This window comes from Poecilia reticulata, linkage group LG21 (assembly GCF_000633615.1).
Source record: "Poecilia reticulata strain Guanapo linkage group LG21, Guppy_female_1.0+MT, whole genome shotgun sequence".
Lineage (NCBI taxonomy): Eukaryota > Metazoa > Chordata > Actinopteri > Cyprinodontiformes > Poeciliidae > Poecilia > Poecilia reticulata.
This window is the reverse complement of record NC_024351.1, coordinates 9,948,333-9,962,972: the sequence shown is the minus strand read 5'-3', so window position 1 is coordinate 9,962,972 and position 14,640 is coordinate 9,948,333. Positions and strand designations below refer to the sequence as shown.

The 14,640-nt window shown below is 41.4% G+C and overlaps 1 protein-coding gene across 1 annotated transcript; it reads right to left on the bottom strand.

Moving 5' to 3' along the window:
• Window positions 1-315: 315 nt before the first annotated feature.
• prep (prolyl endopeptidase) lies at window positions 316-7,763 on the bottom strand. Its single transcript, XM_008397601.2, has 14 exons — window positions 7,534-7,763; window positions 7,175-7,249; window positions 6,126-6,259; window positions 5,894-6,024; window positions 5,549-5,758; window positions 5,252-5,373; window positions 5,028-5,133; window positions 4,589-4,780; window positions 3,969-4,166; window positions 3,248-3,351; window positions 2,897-3,128; window positions 2,679-2,810; window positions 2,441-2,597; window positions 316-1,489 (listed from the first exon to the last, which is right to left on the bottom strand). The coding sequence occupies exons 1-14, from the start codon at window positions 7,669-7,671 to the stop codon at window positions 1,195-1,197; spliced, it is 2,226 nt and encodes a 741-aa protein (XP_008395823.1). The 5' UTR covers window positions 7,672-7,763; the 3' UTR covers window positions 316-1,194.
• Between the last annotated feature and the right edge of the window lie 6,877 nt (window positions 7,764-14,640).

Sequence of the window (14,640 nt, the reverse complement as noted above, 5' to 3'; positions counted from 1 at the left end):
GGGTAAGTTTAAGGATGACTGGTGCCCCCTGCTGGCGGGATGCACGCTCACAGATACAACAGGTTGCTCAACTAAGAAAACATTGTAAATATGAGAAAAAGAGAATGGACGAGATTCATGTTTACTAATAATTTCAGATAAATTCTTATATTTTTGCCAGCTCAGATTTGGTCGCCTGTCGTAACACATTCTGTAGAAAACCGCAGAAAATGCATTTCAGTTGATTGAATTCAGTGAGTGATGCTTTTAAAGAGATCGTGTCAGACAATTGTGGCTCGGCTAGTTTTTTTCCAGACATTAAATATTGCATTAGACTAGTAAAAAGGGATTTTTATTTTACTGCTGATAAGCATGTACAATCGTTGCACTCCATTCTTAGTTGGTCAGGCTTCCTTTCATGAATTACTTCTTTAATTACTTCTTGACAGGCAAGAGTTTCTCAAAAATGCAATTTCTCCTGTTGGCTGGGAACACTTTTTCCTTCCACTTAACTTCCCTTTAACATTTTTGCCGCAGGGTGTCGACGCCATGCGTTTTCTACAGGATAAGCGACTCAATCTTTACAAAGTTTATTGTAGTTCTGGCCTTGTCCCTTCAACAGGGTAAACAATCAGCACAAGTCAAGAGGTAGAAAACTTTCATTTGCAAAAAAAAAAAAGTTAACTGACCTTTTTACATGCGTACACACACACACACCTCACACACACTATCATTGCAAAATGTTGTTTGCCAATTTCCACAAAAAAAACATCAGTACTTGCAGTACACTCATATACACAACACTACAGAACAGTGATATCATTCAACACTCAATGGGCTCCATTCTGTGCACAAAGAAGAATTAAATAATATGCATCAGCTATGGAGCTCCTGGAGGATGGACAAACAAACCTTAAATAAACATCTGACCTCAAGACTGAAATGGCTGATTTAAAATTCCTGGGCACACAGACAGCAAAGAACCACGAATGTGGCCCACGATGTAGCGAGTATGCGAGCTGCTTGATGTGTATGGTTTGTGCTGCTGAAACACTGACAGGTTTATATTAAAAAGAAAAAATAACGGAGCTCGGGTAAACAGCTTGGATTCACTAAACATCTCGTCCAAGTGTTAAAAAGATCATGTCAATAGTCGGTACAAACAGTCCTCTGAATCTGAGTAAAGGGAAACGAGCCAAACACTCGGGGCTGATGTTATATGACCCAGGACAGGTTGAGACAGCGGGCGATGAAGGCGTACGTGTCGGCCACTTCCTGGATGACTTTGCTGGTGGGCTTCCCGGCTCCGTGGCCCGACTTTGTGTCCACGAGGATGAACAGGGGATTTGTCTGCTTGGCGCTGCGACCCACGACGTGCTGAAGGGTGGCGATGTACTTGAGCGAGTGGAGGGGCACCACCCGGTCGTCGTGGTCTCCCGTCAGCAGCAGCACCGCTGGGTACTGGACCCCGTTGCCCTCTGGGATGTGGATGTTGTGCAGCGGCGAGTATCTGGAGAAATTAAGAAATAATTAGAAAGAACTACAGGCAGTGCAGCTAACAGATATTTAGACAGTAAAGAATATTACTGCTGCGGAAAGGTGTAGTCAAAACTATTAAAACTAAACATACCAGAAGGGCTGAAATGATTTAATCGGATTAATCGGTTCTTGAAATAATCGTCAACCGAGTAGGCGATTAATTGTTCGCCGACTTAAAAGTCCTGTTAAAATTATATACTTAGAGCAGCAATTAATCCAAAACAGTACAAAAATATTTTGTAAAAAGAAAAAAAATCTTATGAAGCACCTTTTGATATCAAAATATAAATCAGAACTATGATGAACAGATTAGCCCTACACTTTTATTGAGGTTAAGTCAAGCAGAAAGTGGCCGAGCTTTTCACATGTTGATGGTAGAAATACTATTTTTCTGCAGATGCATCCTTTATTACAAATGATCAGTTTAAGGAATGCTGTGTTACTGCATTCTTTGCATCTTCTACTGTATTTCTAAATAAAAAATAAAAAAAATCTGTGGAATGTGTCAATTTTATCCCCTGATTAATTGTCAGAATAATCAACGGACAAACCCATCACAGAAACAATCATTATTTGTAGCACCACACATCAGTTTAAAATAAAACTAGAACTATTTTAATTGCCCAAATGCAGACTCTTAACGTAGTGGATTCAGTGGTGTGGTTTTTTCTGTACTTCCTATTGTTATTGTTTAAAAGTTAAATAACATGTGGTAAAGATCAGATCAGTTAGCCTTTCAAACCAGAGTGTGTACTTTTTTCTTTTACCGAGAGCTTAAAGGAGTTCAGAAGCAAAAGAGAAACCTGAGTGTAGCGCTTTTATTCTGAAGGGCCTGGTTCAAACAGGACAGAAATGTTTCCTTCCTCTGAAAAGGTTAAAAACACAAGAGGACAAATGGACAACACTGCCCAGGAGGTCTTACTTAACGAGCCACTTGAACTGCTCTTTGTCCTCTGCACAGCCAAAGTCTGTGGTCCAGGCGTGGCCGATGGTGAACTTGTGGAACTTCATCATGTCCATGACGCCCACCTGAGCCACGGCACAGCCAAACAGCTCAGGCCGCTGGTTCACACAGGCCGCTGAGGGACAAGGTGTTCCGTTAACGACGCCCTCAGCTGGAAACATGAACCAAAAACTCATCCGGTCTCTAGGATACGTACCAACGAGTAAACCCCCGTTAGAACCTCCATTTATAGTCAGTTTGGACGGCGACGTGTATCCCTCCTTGATGAGATATTCAGCTGCGCACTGGAAGTCTGTGAAGCAGTTCTGCTTGTTCGCGAGCATTCCGGCTGAAGAAGACCAAATGCGTCACTGTGATTTTAAACATCAACCCAAATGCATGTTTTATAAACTGCCGGGGCCTTGAGCTGCCTACCTTTGTGCCAGGTCTCCCCGTACTCGCCCCCACCTCTGATGTTAGCCACGGCCAGAACGCCTCCTAGATGTCTGACGAAGATGAGTCGGGAGACGCTGTAACTCGGCGTGATGGAGATGTTGAAGCCTCCGTAGCCGTACAAGAAACCTGGATGGGATCCGTCCAGTTTGATGCCTTTCTTGTGAACAATAAACATCGGTATCTGCGTGCCGTCCTTGGAGGGATAGAAGATCTAACGGAAATAGACAACGGCTGAATCAGGAAACGGTTTAGCAAAAAATAAATAAATAAAATATTGACATATTTACAATATATACAAAATATGAAGTTTATCTTCTTGCACTGTGTTACCTGAGTTGTTTGGTAGTCCGCAGGGCTGAAACCTTTGACGGTGACCTCTCTGAAGACATGAGGCTGCAGTGGTTCCTTAGTTAGGTCACAATGGTAAATGATAGCTGGGGAAAGGAAGAAAACAAAAACATTTAGCGATTTTCCAAATCACTTGGAAAGCAAGTGGGACGGTTATTTCCCTGTGTGGTTTAAATTATGAAGTAATTTGTTTTAAATAGGTCTAAATTAGCTTTTTGAAACAAAAAAGACAAATGGGTTTCTAATTTTAAATGTACATTTTGCTCTTTTTCTTTATGTTTTTGTATCTTATTATTGAACCATAAAGTAAATGTCTTAAAGATAGGATTAATACGTGCATTATTATTTTAACAGGTTTTAAGATAAATTGAAATTCATGTGCTTTTTGGCAACACTTTCACCTTAATCACCTCACTAATGTCCACTATCAACTATAAAACAAACTAAAAAAAACAAACTATCTTTAGGGAGTAATTTTTAAGAGCTTTAATTACTCAAAAACACCAAATACTTTTCAAAATTCAACAGCACAGCCCTTTGATGTTTATAAAAAAAATGGCTGACTCTGATCAGTAAGTTCATCTGGGAACCTGCGCTTCATCTCAATATACACAAACAAGCAGCTCTGTTAATATTTAGCCTACTGGCCTGTAAAAAGCACACACAGTATTCATTAATAATGCAACATCACAGCGTCTTCTACCTGGCGATAAAAAAGAGGTGAAATAGTAGAAGATCTCAGAATCTCTCTTCCGTCCCGTAAAGCCCACGATCGAGCCGACGTCGAGAGGGAAGGTTCTCAGCTCCTCCCCCGAGCTCAGACGGTACATCTTCAACACATTCTTCACATCGTGGAGGAAACATACAAACAGGTAGCTGGAGTAGGTGCAGGTAGCGAACACTGCAGGGAAGACGCGGGAAAATGAACAGAAAGCGAGGGCTTTAAAATCAGGTTAACGTTACGGGGGCTCTGTAAAAGTTTGAACACCACTTGTGGTTGCATTTGTCAACATAATAAGTAAATAAGGTTCTCCTGTTTTACATTTGACCTCAGCTTTAAGAACCAGAAAACCACAAGAAGCTCACAGTCAAAGATGAGTTTGAGCTATTTTGCAAAGACGAATGTGAGAAAAACATCTAAATATGCAAATCTGATTAAAAAAAATAATAAAAAAACACCACAAAGGACACGCAGCTTTAAACGAAGCAAAATGCTACTGGATGTTTATTCTTATGTTGGTCTCTGACACAAACCCTGATAAAATTCAGCGTATTAAATATGTGGTTGTGATGAGAGAGATGGAAGTTTTTCCAAAAGCTCACCAATGACATCTTTGTCATGTTGAGGGATGAGCTCCTTCCAGTTTTCCTGATCCGGAGAGGCGAAGTCGATGTTGATGAGTCTGTAACGTGGGGCGTCCAAGTTGGTCTTAAAACTAAACAAGGTTCCCTCGTTGGTCACGTATTCGTACTCAGCGTCAAAGTTGTCAATCAGCTTTATCCAGGGTAAAAGTCCTAAACACACAAGGTTGGGCAAAATTAAATGAAACAAAACTAATAAAAAAAACTCTGTATTATAGCAAATTGAAATTGTGCAAAAATGTTCTAATTTCAAATTTAGTTAGCATTTAAAAATATAAGAATAGCTATTTGAAAAGGCCAAGTTATAGGCAACTTTTTGAAGAAAAAAAAAAAACATTCTCATGAAATTTCAAATAGCACAGAATAAAATGCTATGAATGACAAATAGAAAAAGGAATACCTGTAATACCCTGAGGAGTTGTCTGCAGGTCGCAATACCACAGTCTGTTGACAGGATCGCAGCCTTCTCTGATTGACAGCAGCACATAGCGCCCGTCGTCTGATACCTGAAATTATTCTCCTGTCACTAGCCGCTGCCTTAAACATCAATTTGCACATGTAGTCTATTTATTTCATTTATTTGTTTGTTTTCTTTTTTTTTTTTTCAAAGAACATGAGGCCCACCTCAGCGCCGCACATCCATTTTGGGTGGTCAGGAAACTCTGCACACAGCACGTCCTCAGACTGTGGAGTCCCCAGAATGTGATAGTAAAGCTTCTGATGAAGATTTGTGGAGGTCTCAGTACCTGCCAGGCGCAACACAATAAGTTAAATAAAGCAACCAAAATAAAAACAACCTTGGTTATTAAAAACAACAATGGGGCAAAATTTCCTTACCATAGTCTCAGTTAAAGTCTAATTTCTGAACCATTCATAACGGATACTTATATTCACACCAGATATAGAAATCGTATATCTTACCGTCACTTTTGCCCTCCTGCTCCGGGTACGAATTGTAAAAAAGCCCTTTCCCATCATGAGTCCAGGACATGCAGCTAAACTTGACTCGCTCCAGGCGGTCCTCCAGAGGCTCGGCGCCCTCAACCCGCAAGAAGTGGATCTCCACCCAGTCCGACCCGCTAGCGCTGGTGCCGTAGGCCAGGTACTCTCCGTCCTCAGAAAATGCGTAACCTCGATAATATCAGAGTAGAACACAGAGAACTTAAACATCTGCTTTTATTTTTATCAGAAAAATGAGCCGTTGCTATTGAAGGACACAGGATTATTAACTTGTCTGAAAAAAGTAAGGTATAATTGACGGAATACCTCGAAGAGCAACAGTTCCGTCATCAGAAAACGTGTTTGGGTCCAAGAACACTGTGGGGTCAGCATCTAAACTCTCCTGGACATACATCACGCTCTGGTTCTGGAGGCCTGTGTTGTAAAAGTGAAAATACCTAAAAAAAATTAAAAAAAAAAAAAAAACATAGACAGAAGAGGTCAAATTGGGAACCGTCACCTCAGAGTGAATATCGAAACATTCTGCTGAATGTCTCACCTGCTTCCCCTCTTAAACGGACAACTGTACTTTGGATAGTCGTACAGCTCCGTCATGCGCTCCTTGAAAAGATCCCGCACTTCACACTGTTCTAAAAATGGCAACGTCAACTGGTTTTGAGCGTTGACGAAGGCCTGGTGGGAGAGAAAAGGTTTCACACACTCATGATTTATTTAGATGCCACTCATTTACTTTAGCAGATTAAAAAAACAAAAAAAAACAAAACCCATGTAGAAGAGCCAGAGCTTTCTACTTAAATCAGAGCCACACATTTTATTTTTGTGAACTACGGATGCTTCAGTCTCTAAGCAGGTAAGACAAATTTACTGAAATGTGTCAACTTCACAGATGACCAGATCCCACTTAAACAACATTCTTTATAATTTTATAATGTATTTTTATGAAGAGGTAAACGCAGCAAGGTAACCGACTTGTGCATGCTAGCAAAACAAAATGTGTTCTGCATGAAAATCAAATTGAATGAGTATGCCGCAAAGTTGGCTATTTGTTCTGAGAAATATTGATTCACTTCCAACATGTAGGCTGAAGCTTTTCTTCATAGTCTGAGATTACATTTAAAATACATTTTTGGAAGATTAAGGAACAATAAACAGAATGATCAGACGGTTTTGATGGTCGACATCATGAAATGGTAAAAATTACATTTTTAATAAATCTACAGAGATATTTTCAGCCCTTTATGAATGAATTCACACTATTAAAGAGGGTTGTATAAGTGGGGAGAAGAAACCACCTTTATATTTCATGTTGTAAAAGAGCCCATATGGTCTGCATTACACTAGCAACTCAAAAAAAAAGTTACAGAATGATACATGTTATTATTGGCCAATCTGCTGCTACTATTTTTGCTTCAGTTACATTTGTTGTGACAAATATAATTTAAAAAAAATGTTAAAGCTGTTTTACATTAATTGTCATCTTTGAAATGTTGCCAACACTGTAATGTGTGAAAGTATCTTCTGTTTTTTCCTCATAGCACTTCCTGTGTCTGTGACAGACTCCTGGCACGAGGACCAATGAGGATTTACCTGCGTCTTCTCACTGTCTGGATCCTCCAGCCAGCTGTACGGATCTGGCACTTTGCAACCATGGTAGTCATCCACCTAAATAATAATTAATAATAATAACAGCAAAAACTCAATTAATAGGCAATATACATGCCAGGCCGGCACATCATGGTGATAATTAAGCCAAAATATTATCTTGTAATGTGTAAGTTGTTCACTTTAGGAAACACATATTTAAATTATCAGCTTTGACAGCCTGGTTTCTATCACCTGGCTAAGCTAACTAGCATGCTAACAAAGCAAACACTCATTGAAATGAATGAACCCCCACAGTGATTTAGCGAGCCAGGCTAATCAGTTAGCGAGTCCCCTTTACTCACAACAGCCTCGTCGCGGTAAGCCTGGGGATACAGAAAAGCCATTTTGGAGGTCAGTTTTCGAGAATGACGCAGCACACAAAGCTGACGCAGTGACTGTAACAGAGGCTTTGAAATGACTTTGCGGAGCCTGTGAATCATCAACTTGAACCGATGAAGCTTTTGTCAGAGGAGATGCTCCCCGTTCACACAGTCAACGAGCGCCTTGGTCGGTTCCTGTGCTGCCATATGAAATTTGAGGTCGCCCTCTAGCGACGGAAAGCAGTAACACAACCTCTGAAATAACTAGGTTGACCCTCTTTTTAAAAAAATGTACAGCTGATGTAAAAGTGAATCTTCTATTTTACTCGTATATAGAAGAGTAAGATTACATGAGTGAGATTACATGACTGTAATCTCACTCTTTCAGTGCACAAAGATCAGATTTCAAGTTCTGTCATTTGCAGAAATACTCAGATGACTGTAGTTATGAGGTGTGTGAAGAAGCAGGATTCAGGGAAATGATAGAATACTTTTCATAATTGTGCACTTTTATAACGTAACTAACATAAAAAAGACAACAAACAATGATGGATGAAACAAGTTATTAACTAATAATAAATATAAGAAGAATTAATAAATGTAAGAAGAATTATTGAGCCAGATAGTGACTCAGTTAATCATGGAAATTACTTCTCATCAGACAAGTATAAGCATCTTTCTACCTAATTAATAGCGATGGCAGGATGAAGGCTAAATGGACTGGATTTTTAATAAACATTGTAGATCTTTTCAAGACAAGGTTCCCCATAGCATGATGCTGCGTGGCCACCAATGTGTTTCAGAAAGGATGTGTGTTCATTGTTGGTCATGAGAAACTAATCATGACTAAAACAATGAGATCTTGGATACCAGCAGCTGAAATGAGCGTCCTCATCCTCACTAAGAACAATGTACTATAATTCGGTTCAAATTTAGTATTGTATATTTTGGACCAAAGATGATCAAAATCGATGTCCTACAATCATTTTAAAAATTACACTGAACACCACAAGGGGGCACCCATTCCCATCCATCCATTTTCTGTACACCTTTGTCCCTTAGTGGGGTCGGGAGGGTTGCTGGTGTCTCTCTCCAGCTAACATTCTGGGTGAGAGGTGGGGTCACCCTGGACAGGTCGCCAGTCTGTCACAGGGCACCACAGAGACACACAGGACAAACAACCATGCACACACACACTCACACCTAGGGAGAATTTAGAAAGACCAATTAACCTGACAGTCATGTTTTTGGACTGTGGGAGGAAGCTGGAGTACCCAGAGAGAACCCACACATGCACAGGGAGAACATGCAAACTCCATGCAGAAAGACCCCAGGCTGGGAATTGAACCCAGGACCTTCTTGCTGCAAGGCAACAGCTCTACACATTTCTTAGAAATTTTACTTGAGCACTTGTGCCGCTCCCTGATGCAATGGCACCCTTGGCAGAAAGCCATGTTACCTGCTTTAAAAGCCACGAAGAACGGAGAGTTTTCAACATTTTTTTTTCCCAGTAATCCTCTCCCTCCAGTCATTTGTTTGTGCAGCCGCCTCAGGACCAGTGACTCAGAGAAACTAAACAAACTGGATAGCTATCTGTGCTTGGAATTGCAGTGAAATTTTTAAAGCCACTCAGTGGAGGAAAGTACAAAATTATTCAAACTTTTAAATAACACCTCAAACAGAGTTATGACACAGCAGGTTTTTCTCAATAAGATCTTCTTTTTTTTTTTTTGATCACTGTAGCTTTTACTTTTCTGGGTCGATCATTTCTGTGCTCCATATTGGCCTAATACATTTTGCTTCTATTGAGACAACTTGCCCCTAACATCAGGTAGCCATTGAAAGAATGACTCTGTAGGTAGTAAAAAATGTCTCAGGGTAGATGAAAATAGGGATATTGAAAGGTCAGCTAAGAATCTCCATCACTGTTCTTATCTGTCTGACAGTTCAGGAGAGAGGTCAGCCCCTCACTCCTCTTTCTTTCCCCTCATCATCCTCTCCCCTCTCTTCCTTCCTCCACTTACTGCTTAATCAATCAGGGCTGATTTGGCCGTCATTGTCTCTTGCAGCTGCACTTACACAATGAATGTGTAAGTGCACATTCATTGTGCACTTACACACAATGCGTGACACCTCCGCCTACGGTGGTGTCCCACATAACTTCTAGAAGATGAGGGGATTCTCAAAACCAAACGTTCAATTAACTTAAATTGAACGTAATAACTTTAATGGGATGCTTTGTCACACCGAAAGTCTTGTTCCTTGTTCCGATGCCACATTTTTACCGTTTGTCGTTCAGGAGAAATGCAGATAGGATCTTTCATTGCACATACACAGCAGTGTTTCCGCCTCAAAAAAGGCAAACACATTGTTTGAATGCTCTGATCAGACAGTCAGATGTCTTCTAAGGAATTCCAGAGTGTTGTTACTTTCACATTCAGGCATGGAGCGTATCGGATCTTTCACGGCCTTTAGGCAGTTGCAATGGTGTGCAAAGTTCAGAAGAAGAGATTCTTGAGTGGCGACACATACTTCTGTGTGATTGCATGACAAGTAGAGAGAAAAGAGAAAATGGAACATTAATTCAAAATGAATCATCTGTCTCTTCTTCTCAGAAGCAAAATATAGTTCAGGCTCAGTGAAGGAAGTGGCTTTAGGCAAGTATCTTATCCCCGTTGTCTCTTCCCACCTCAGCTCCAGCGACACATTTCCACATGCAAAGCGGATCTCTTCCTGTTTGTTCATCAGCTGCAATATGTGTAAAGGGCCTATTGTGTTCTGGACACCTCTGCTTTCCTTCACAACTCGAGGGGGAGAACAACACTAATGGTTTGAATGAGTGTGTTTGAATTGTTACCTGGCCTTTCCACGCTCGCACAACGGTGAGTTTATGCACTTGTATACAGTATTTCACACAGAGCTGGACGTGCTCTGGAGGCGTCCACGCGTGAATCACACCTCTTTTCCCCTTTGTTCCCCCCCCCCCATTGTCCAGGGTCAGCGGTGATCTGTCCGTCCATAGTCGGAAGCACCTGTCTCCGTTGCAGCATACAAAGAGGGATGACCACCTGTTGTGTTTTACTGCAGTGGGTTACTATGAGGTTATCCCATTCAGAAATCTGCATGCCCTCTCCCTGACTGACTCCTGTGTGAAGCTGCCATTGTTTGACACCTGATTAAACAGCGATGTAGAAGGGAAGCTACTGATCCGTGGAGATGATTGGACAAACTCTTAAATAATGTCACTCAATAGGCTAGTTGAGCTACTGCTCAGTTAACCAATTCATCAACTAGCTCACACAAGCGCTTTACACACCTTAAGAGCAATCGTGCTTGTAAACGAAACTGGTGATGTTCCAGCTTCTTACTCTGATCTGAATCAGACTCCCAGAAGTCTTCTGTGTTTCTCAACATTTTTTTCTGATATGATAGACCAACACAAAATACCACAGACCTGTGAAGTAGCACAAAAAGCATGCATGTTTTGTTTTTATATGAGGGCCAAAGCTTATTGTAAAATGTCAAAACAATGAGTTTCTTCTTGCCATTTCCCTGTACTGCCAAATTTAAGAATTGCATGACTACACATTTCCCAGTAAGACAGATTCTCTCCAATGAGTTGTGGATCTGCACAGCTTCCTCTGAGTCACCATTGGCCTCTTGTTCACTTTACTGATCGATGCTCTTATCGCTTTGCATGTCAGCTCAGGTAGGGAGTGTTCAGTTCTAGTTTTATTACCCAACCCTGCTTTAAATTCCTCCAGTCTCTGTCCCTGTCATGTCTGCTGCAGCCACTGGTCCTGATAACGCTGTCTGTCCACACACCTCTGAGGTCCTGAGAGCGACTGGTTTCACTGGATTTGATTTGATACTGCCAGAGTAAAGAGGAAACAAATTCATGCCACCCTTTCTAGATTCCTTTTTGTAAAAACTTTTTCTAATAGGTACATTTGTTGTCCTTCCTGCTCACAAATAACCCACTGCCCTGAAGAAGCAGTGAAGAAGCAGGTCACTGAAGAAGCAGTAATACAATAATATTTACTTCCCATAATAAATGTTGTCACCTGAACGTGCAGTTTATCACAGACTGTTCTAGAGCCACAGCCTCTTGACTGTAATGACAACGGTCTCAGGGATGTGAACATGACAAAACAAGCAGTAATAGGGAGGCTTTGAGATGACAGGGGACTGCTTCCTTCCCTGCTGTGATTAGCCAGGGCCTGAATAACAGTGTGGCAGAGGGTCAGTCCAACCTACCCCCCCCCCTCCTCACCTCCCCCCACAGACTAAAGGATGTTATCAAAGATCCACAATGATTACAGCCTCCATGTAGGGTGGATGGAATTATCTCACAGATGATAGGAAATACTAAATCTGTTTTGTCTGTGCCAACGGGTAAAATACCAAGAATGAGACTCAGTGTTAAGCTTTTAAAACGCAACCATTGGGATGTTTGCACAAGTCCGGTGTTGTCACCTCTGGATAACACTGATGAAACGGCGAATGACGCTCTGTCTGTACCTATTAAGACCCACATTCCTGATTTTATTTGGCAGGAAAACATATTTCAGGAGACACAATAAGGTGAAGTCAGACGGCCCTGAAGACGACTGAAGTTGGTCATTGTTTGCCCTGATCATGCTGAAAAGGGAAAGAGAGCACTCAGGTTACTCAAAGCCAGCTCGCTGAAAGAGTCGAGGATAAAAGGACAGGGGAAAAAAACCAGAAAATTCAGGTGTTGAGTGCCTTTGATTGCTCGTGCGTGCACTTTGTTCATATTTACACTGCCAAAGTAATCCAGATGAAAAAAAAACAAAACAAACCTCACTGTCAAAAGATCGATCCTTATCTCTCAGTGAAGGGCAGTTTGTTTTCCTCCTTGACAAACTTGTCAGAGCACTCTTTCCTGATTACACCCACGCATAAAACCTTGCCAAAGGTGCATTTCCATTTTGGAACACTCTCAGCACACGAGCTTTCTTGCCCTAATTGGTTTTTACTAAAAACACGCAAAGCGGGAGAACAAAGATGAGCTGCAACTGGGTTGGAAACGTGGTTTGTAATCACTGAGGTGAAGCCAGCAGAGACCAAAGAAGCGAGGTATAAATGATAAGTTTCCCCTTGTCATTACACACACAGCCCTAACCAGCAGCGAGTGGCCATCGTCTCCTCTGTCTTTGAACCTGACCAGCTTTGTTTTTCTTGGTCTGTCAAAGAAAGAAGGGGAGGAGCGATTAGTGGGAGAAATTAATATATAGCTTGCGTGCAGACAGATATTACCCTTTTAAAATGCAAAACAAATATGTGCGGGCGCATTCCCTGTAATTTTGGAGTTGACACTGGGGCTCGGCCACTTTGGTAATGACTGGCGCAGTTAAGGCTGGAGACAGGTGCAGGACGGAGCCGTCTGACTGGTCTTATGAGGAAGATTGTGTGTGTGTGTGTGTGTGTGTGTGTGTGTGCGTGTGCGTGTGTGTGTAGGTGTGTGTGTGTGCGTGTGTCTGTGTGAGTATTTCTGCGACACAGATGCAGACCTAGATGAGCTGACAGACATGGTGGCACCTGGTGATGTCACAGATGTCGTTGAATGGTGGTAAATTCCTCCTTTTATGATGGACAGGGCAGCACTCCCGCGCTTTTACTCAAACAGGAAATTACAGCTTTGCACCGGTTCCTTTATAGGCTTACAGCTGTTGAATGCAGAGAGAATTTAGTCATCACGAAAGATGAGCTCATTGTGTCACTGGCAGAGGTACAACACGTGATTTCTAGAAATGCAGCATGCAGTTGCACAAAATGGTGAGTTTTTGTGGCAGTGGTCAAAACTATCCTCGAAGCAACTCAAGTAGAGACTTAACCAGTACATGGCTATGACTGTTGTTTTTTTTAATCTCACATAGGGGAAAAGATACTACAAACAATCATCAAAATGTGTCAAAATAAAGAGGAAATAAAGTTTCTGGAGATCAGTCCTCCGGTCCTCATTTTGTTCTTTCTTTCTTGGTTTTTCACTTTGCGTTTTGAAGGAAATTATATCCTTTCAAAACATCATGAACTAGTTATCCTGTGATAAACCTTACACATTCAAAATACAGCAGATCACATATAGTACATAACTACATCAGGTAAAATATAGGACACGGCCAAAAGCGGAGCAGAAAAATGCAGCAGTACTGCGAGCAAAGTTAAAAAGGACAGTTTTTTCTTTATTTTTTTAAGCGATTCAATGTTGTGCAAAAATTCAAAATGAACTAATCGTTGTTAGTTTTTGACATGGGATTATTTCTCACAATTTTGCAGCTTTAAAAAGCAAATAAAAATTGTTCACCTCAAATTATTTTCAAAGCTAACAAGATCTTACGTGCAGTTTAAAAAAAAATCAATAACAAGCTCTACCTATCCTATCTGGGTTTGTTAAATGAAACAGTGACTAAAAAGTTATTTTGCGCACTAGAATTCTGAGCCAAAACAACAAAACCATCTGTGTCCACTGGCTTTCAGATGAGCTGCCCTCAATGCGAGAGCTCTGCCACCATCAGTGTCTGCAACACAAGTTCCAATGATACAAGACACAACAAATAAACCAGCTTGAAAAAGCGCATTTAAGCTTATTGCGTCATGCAGCTCTTGTGGCAGGGCTCAAACTCACTCATCCTGTCTCGCTTGTCGGGATGCAGCAGAGGAAGCGCTGGCTGCGTGCAGGCAGGGGAAACTGAATCAGGCCTGTTAGCGCGACACCACTGTGAAGGTTCAGGTCAATACGATGGTGACCCCAGAAGTCCAGCAAGAATCGGAGGGCAGTGGATGAGACTTATGCCGTTTGGCTGCTCTTCAGAGAGACAGGGAGATGTGAATGACAGAGAGTCAAACAACCAGATAAACAGAACCTAAACAAACTCAGTCCGAAAATTCCTGTATTGAATGAATACCTTAGAGTTTTTTTTAGGACTGCTTCCTGGATGCTATGTCCCTCTGATGGTCATCATAATCTGGTTTAGAAATCAAGAGGAAACCCCAAACAATGTGAGGAGCGTCTTTATGGTCAGGCGTGGGAGGTTTCATGCATCCTATGCAGAAACTAGCTAAGAG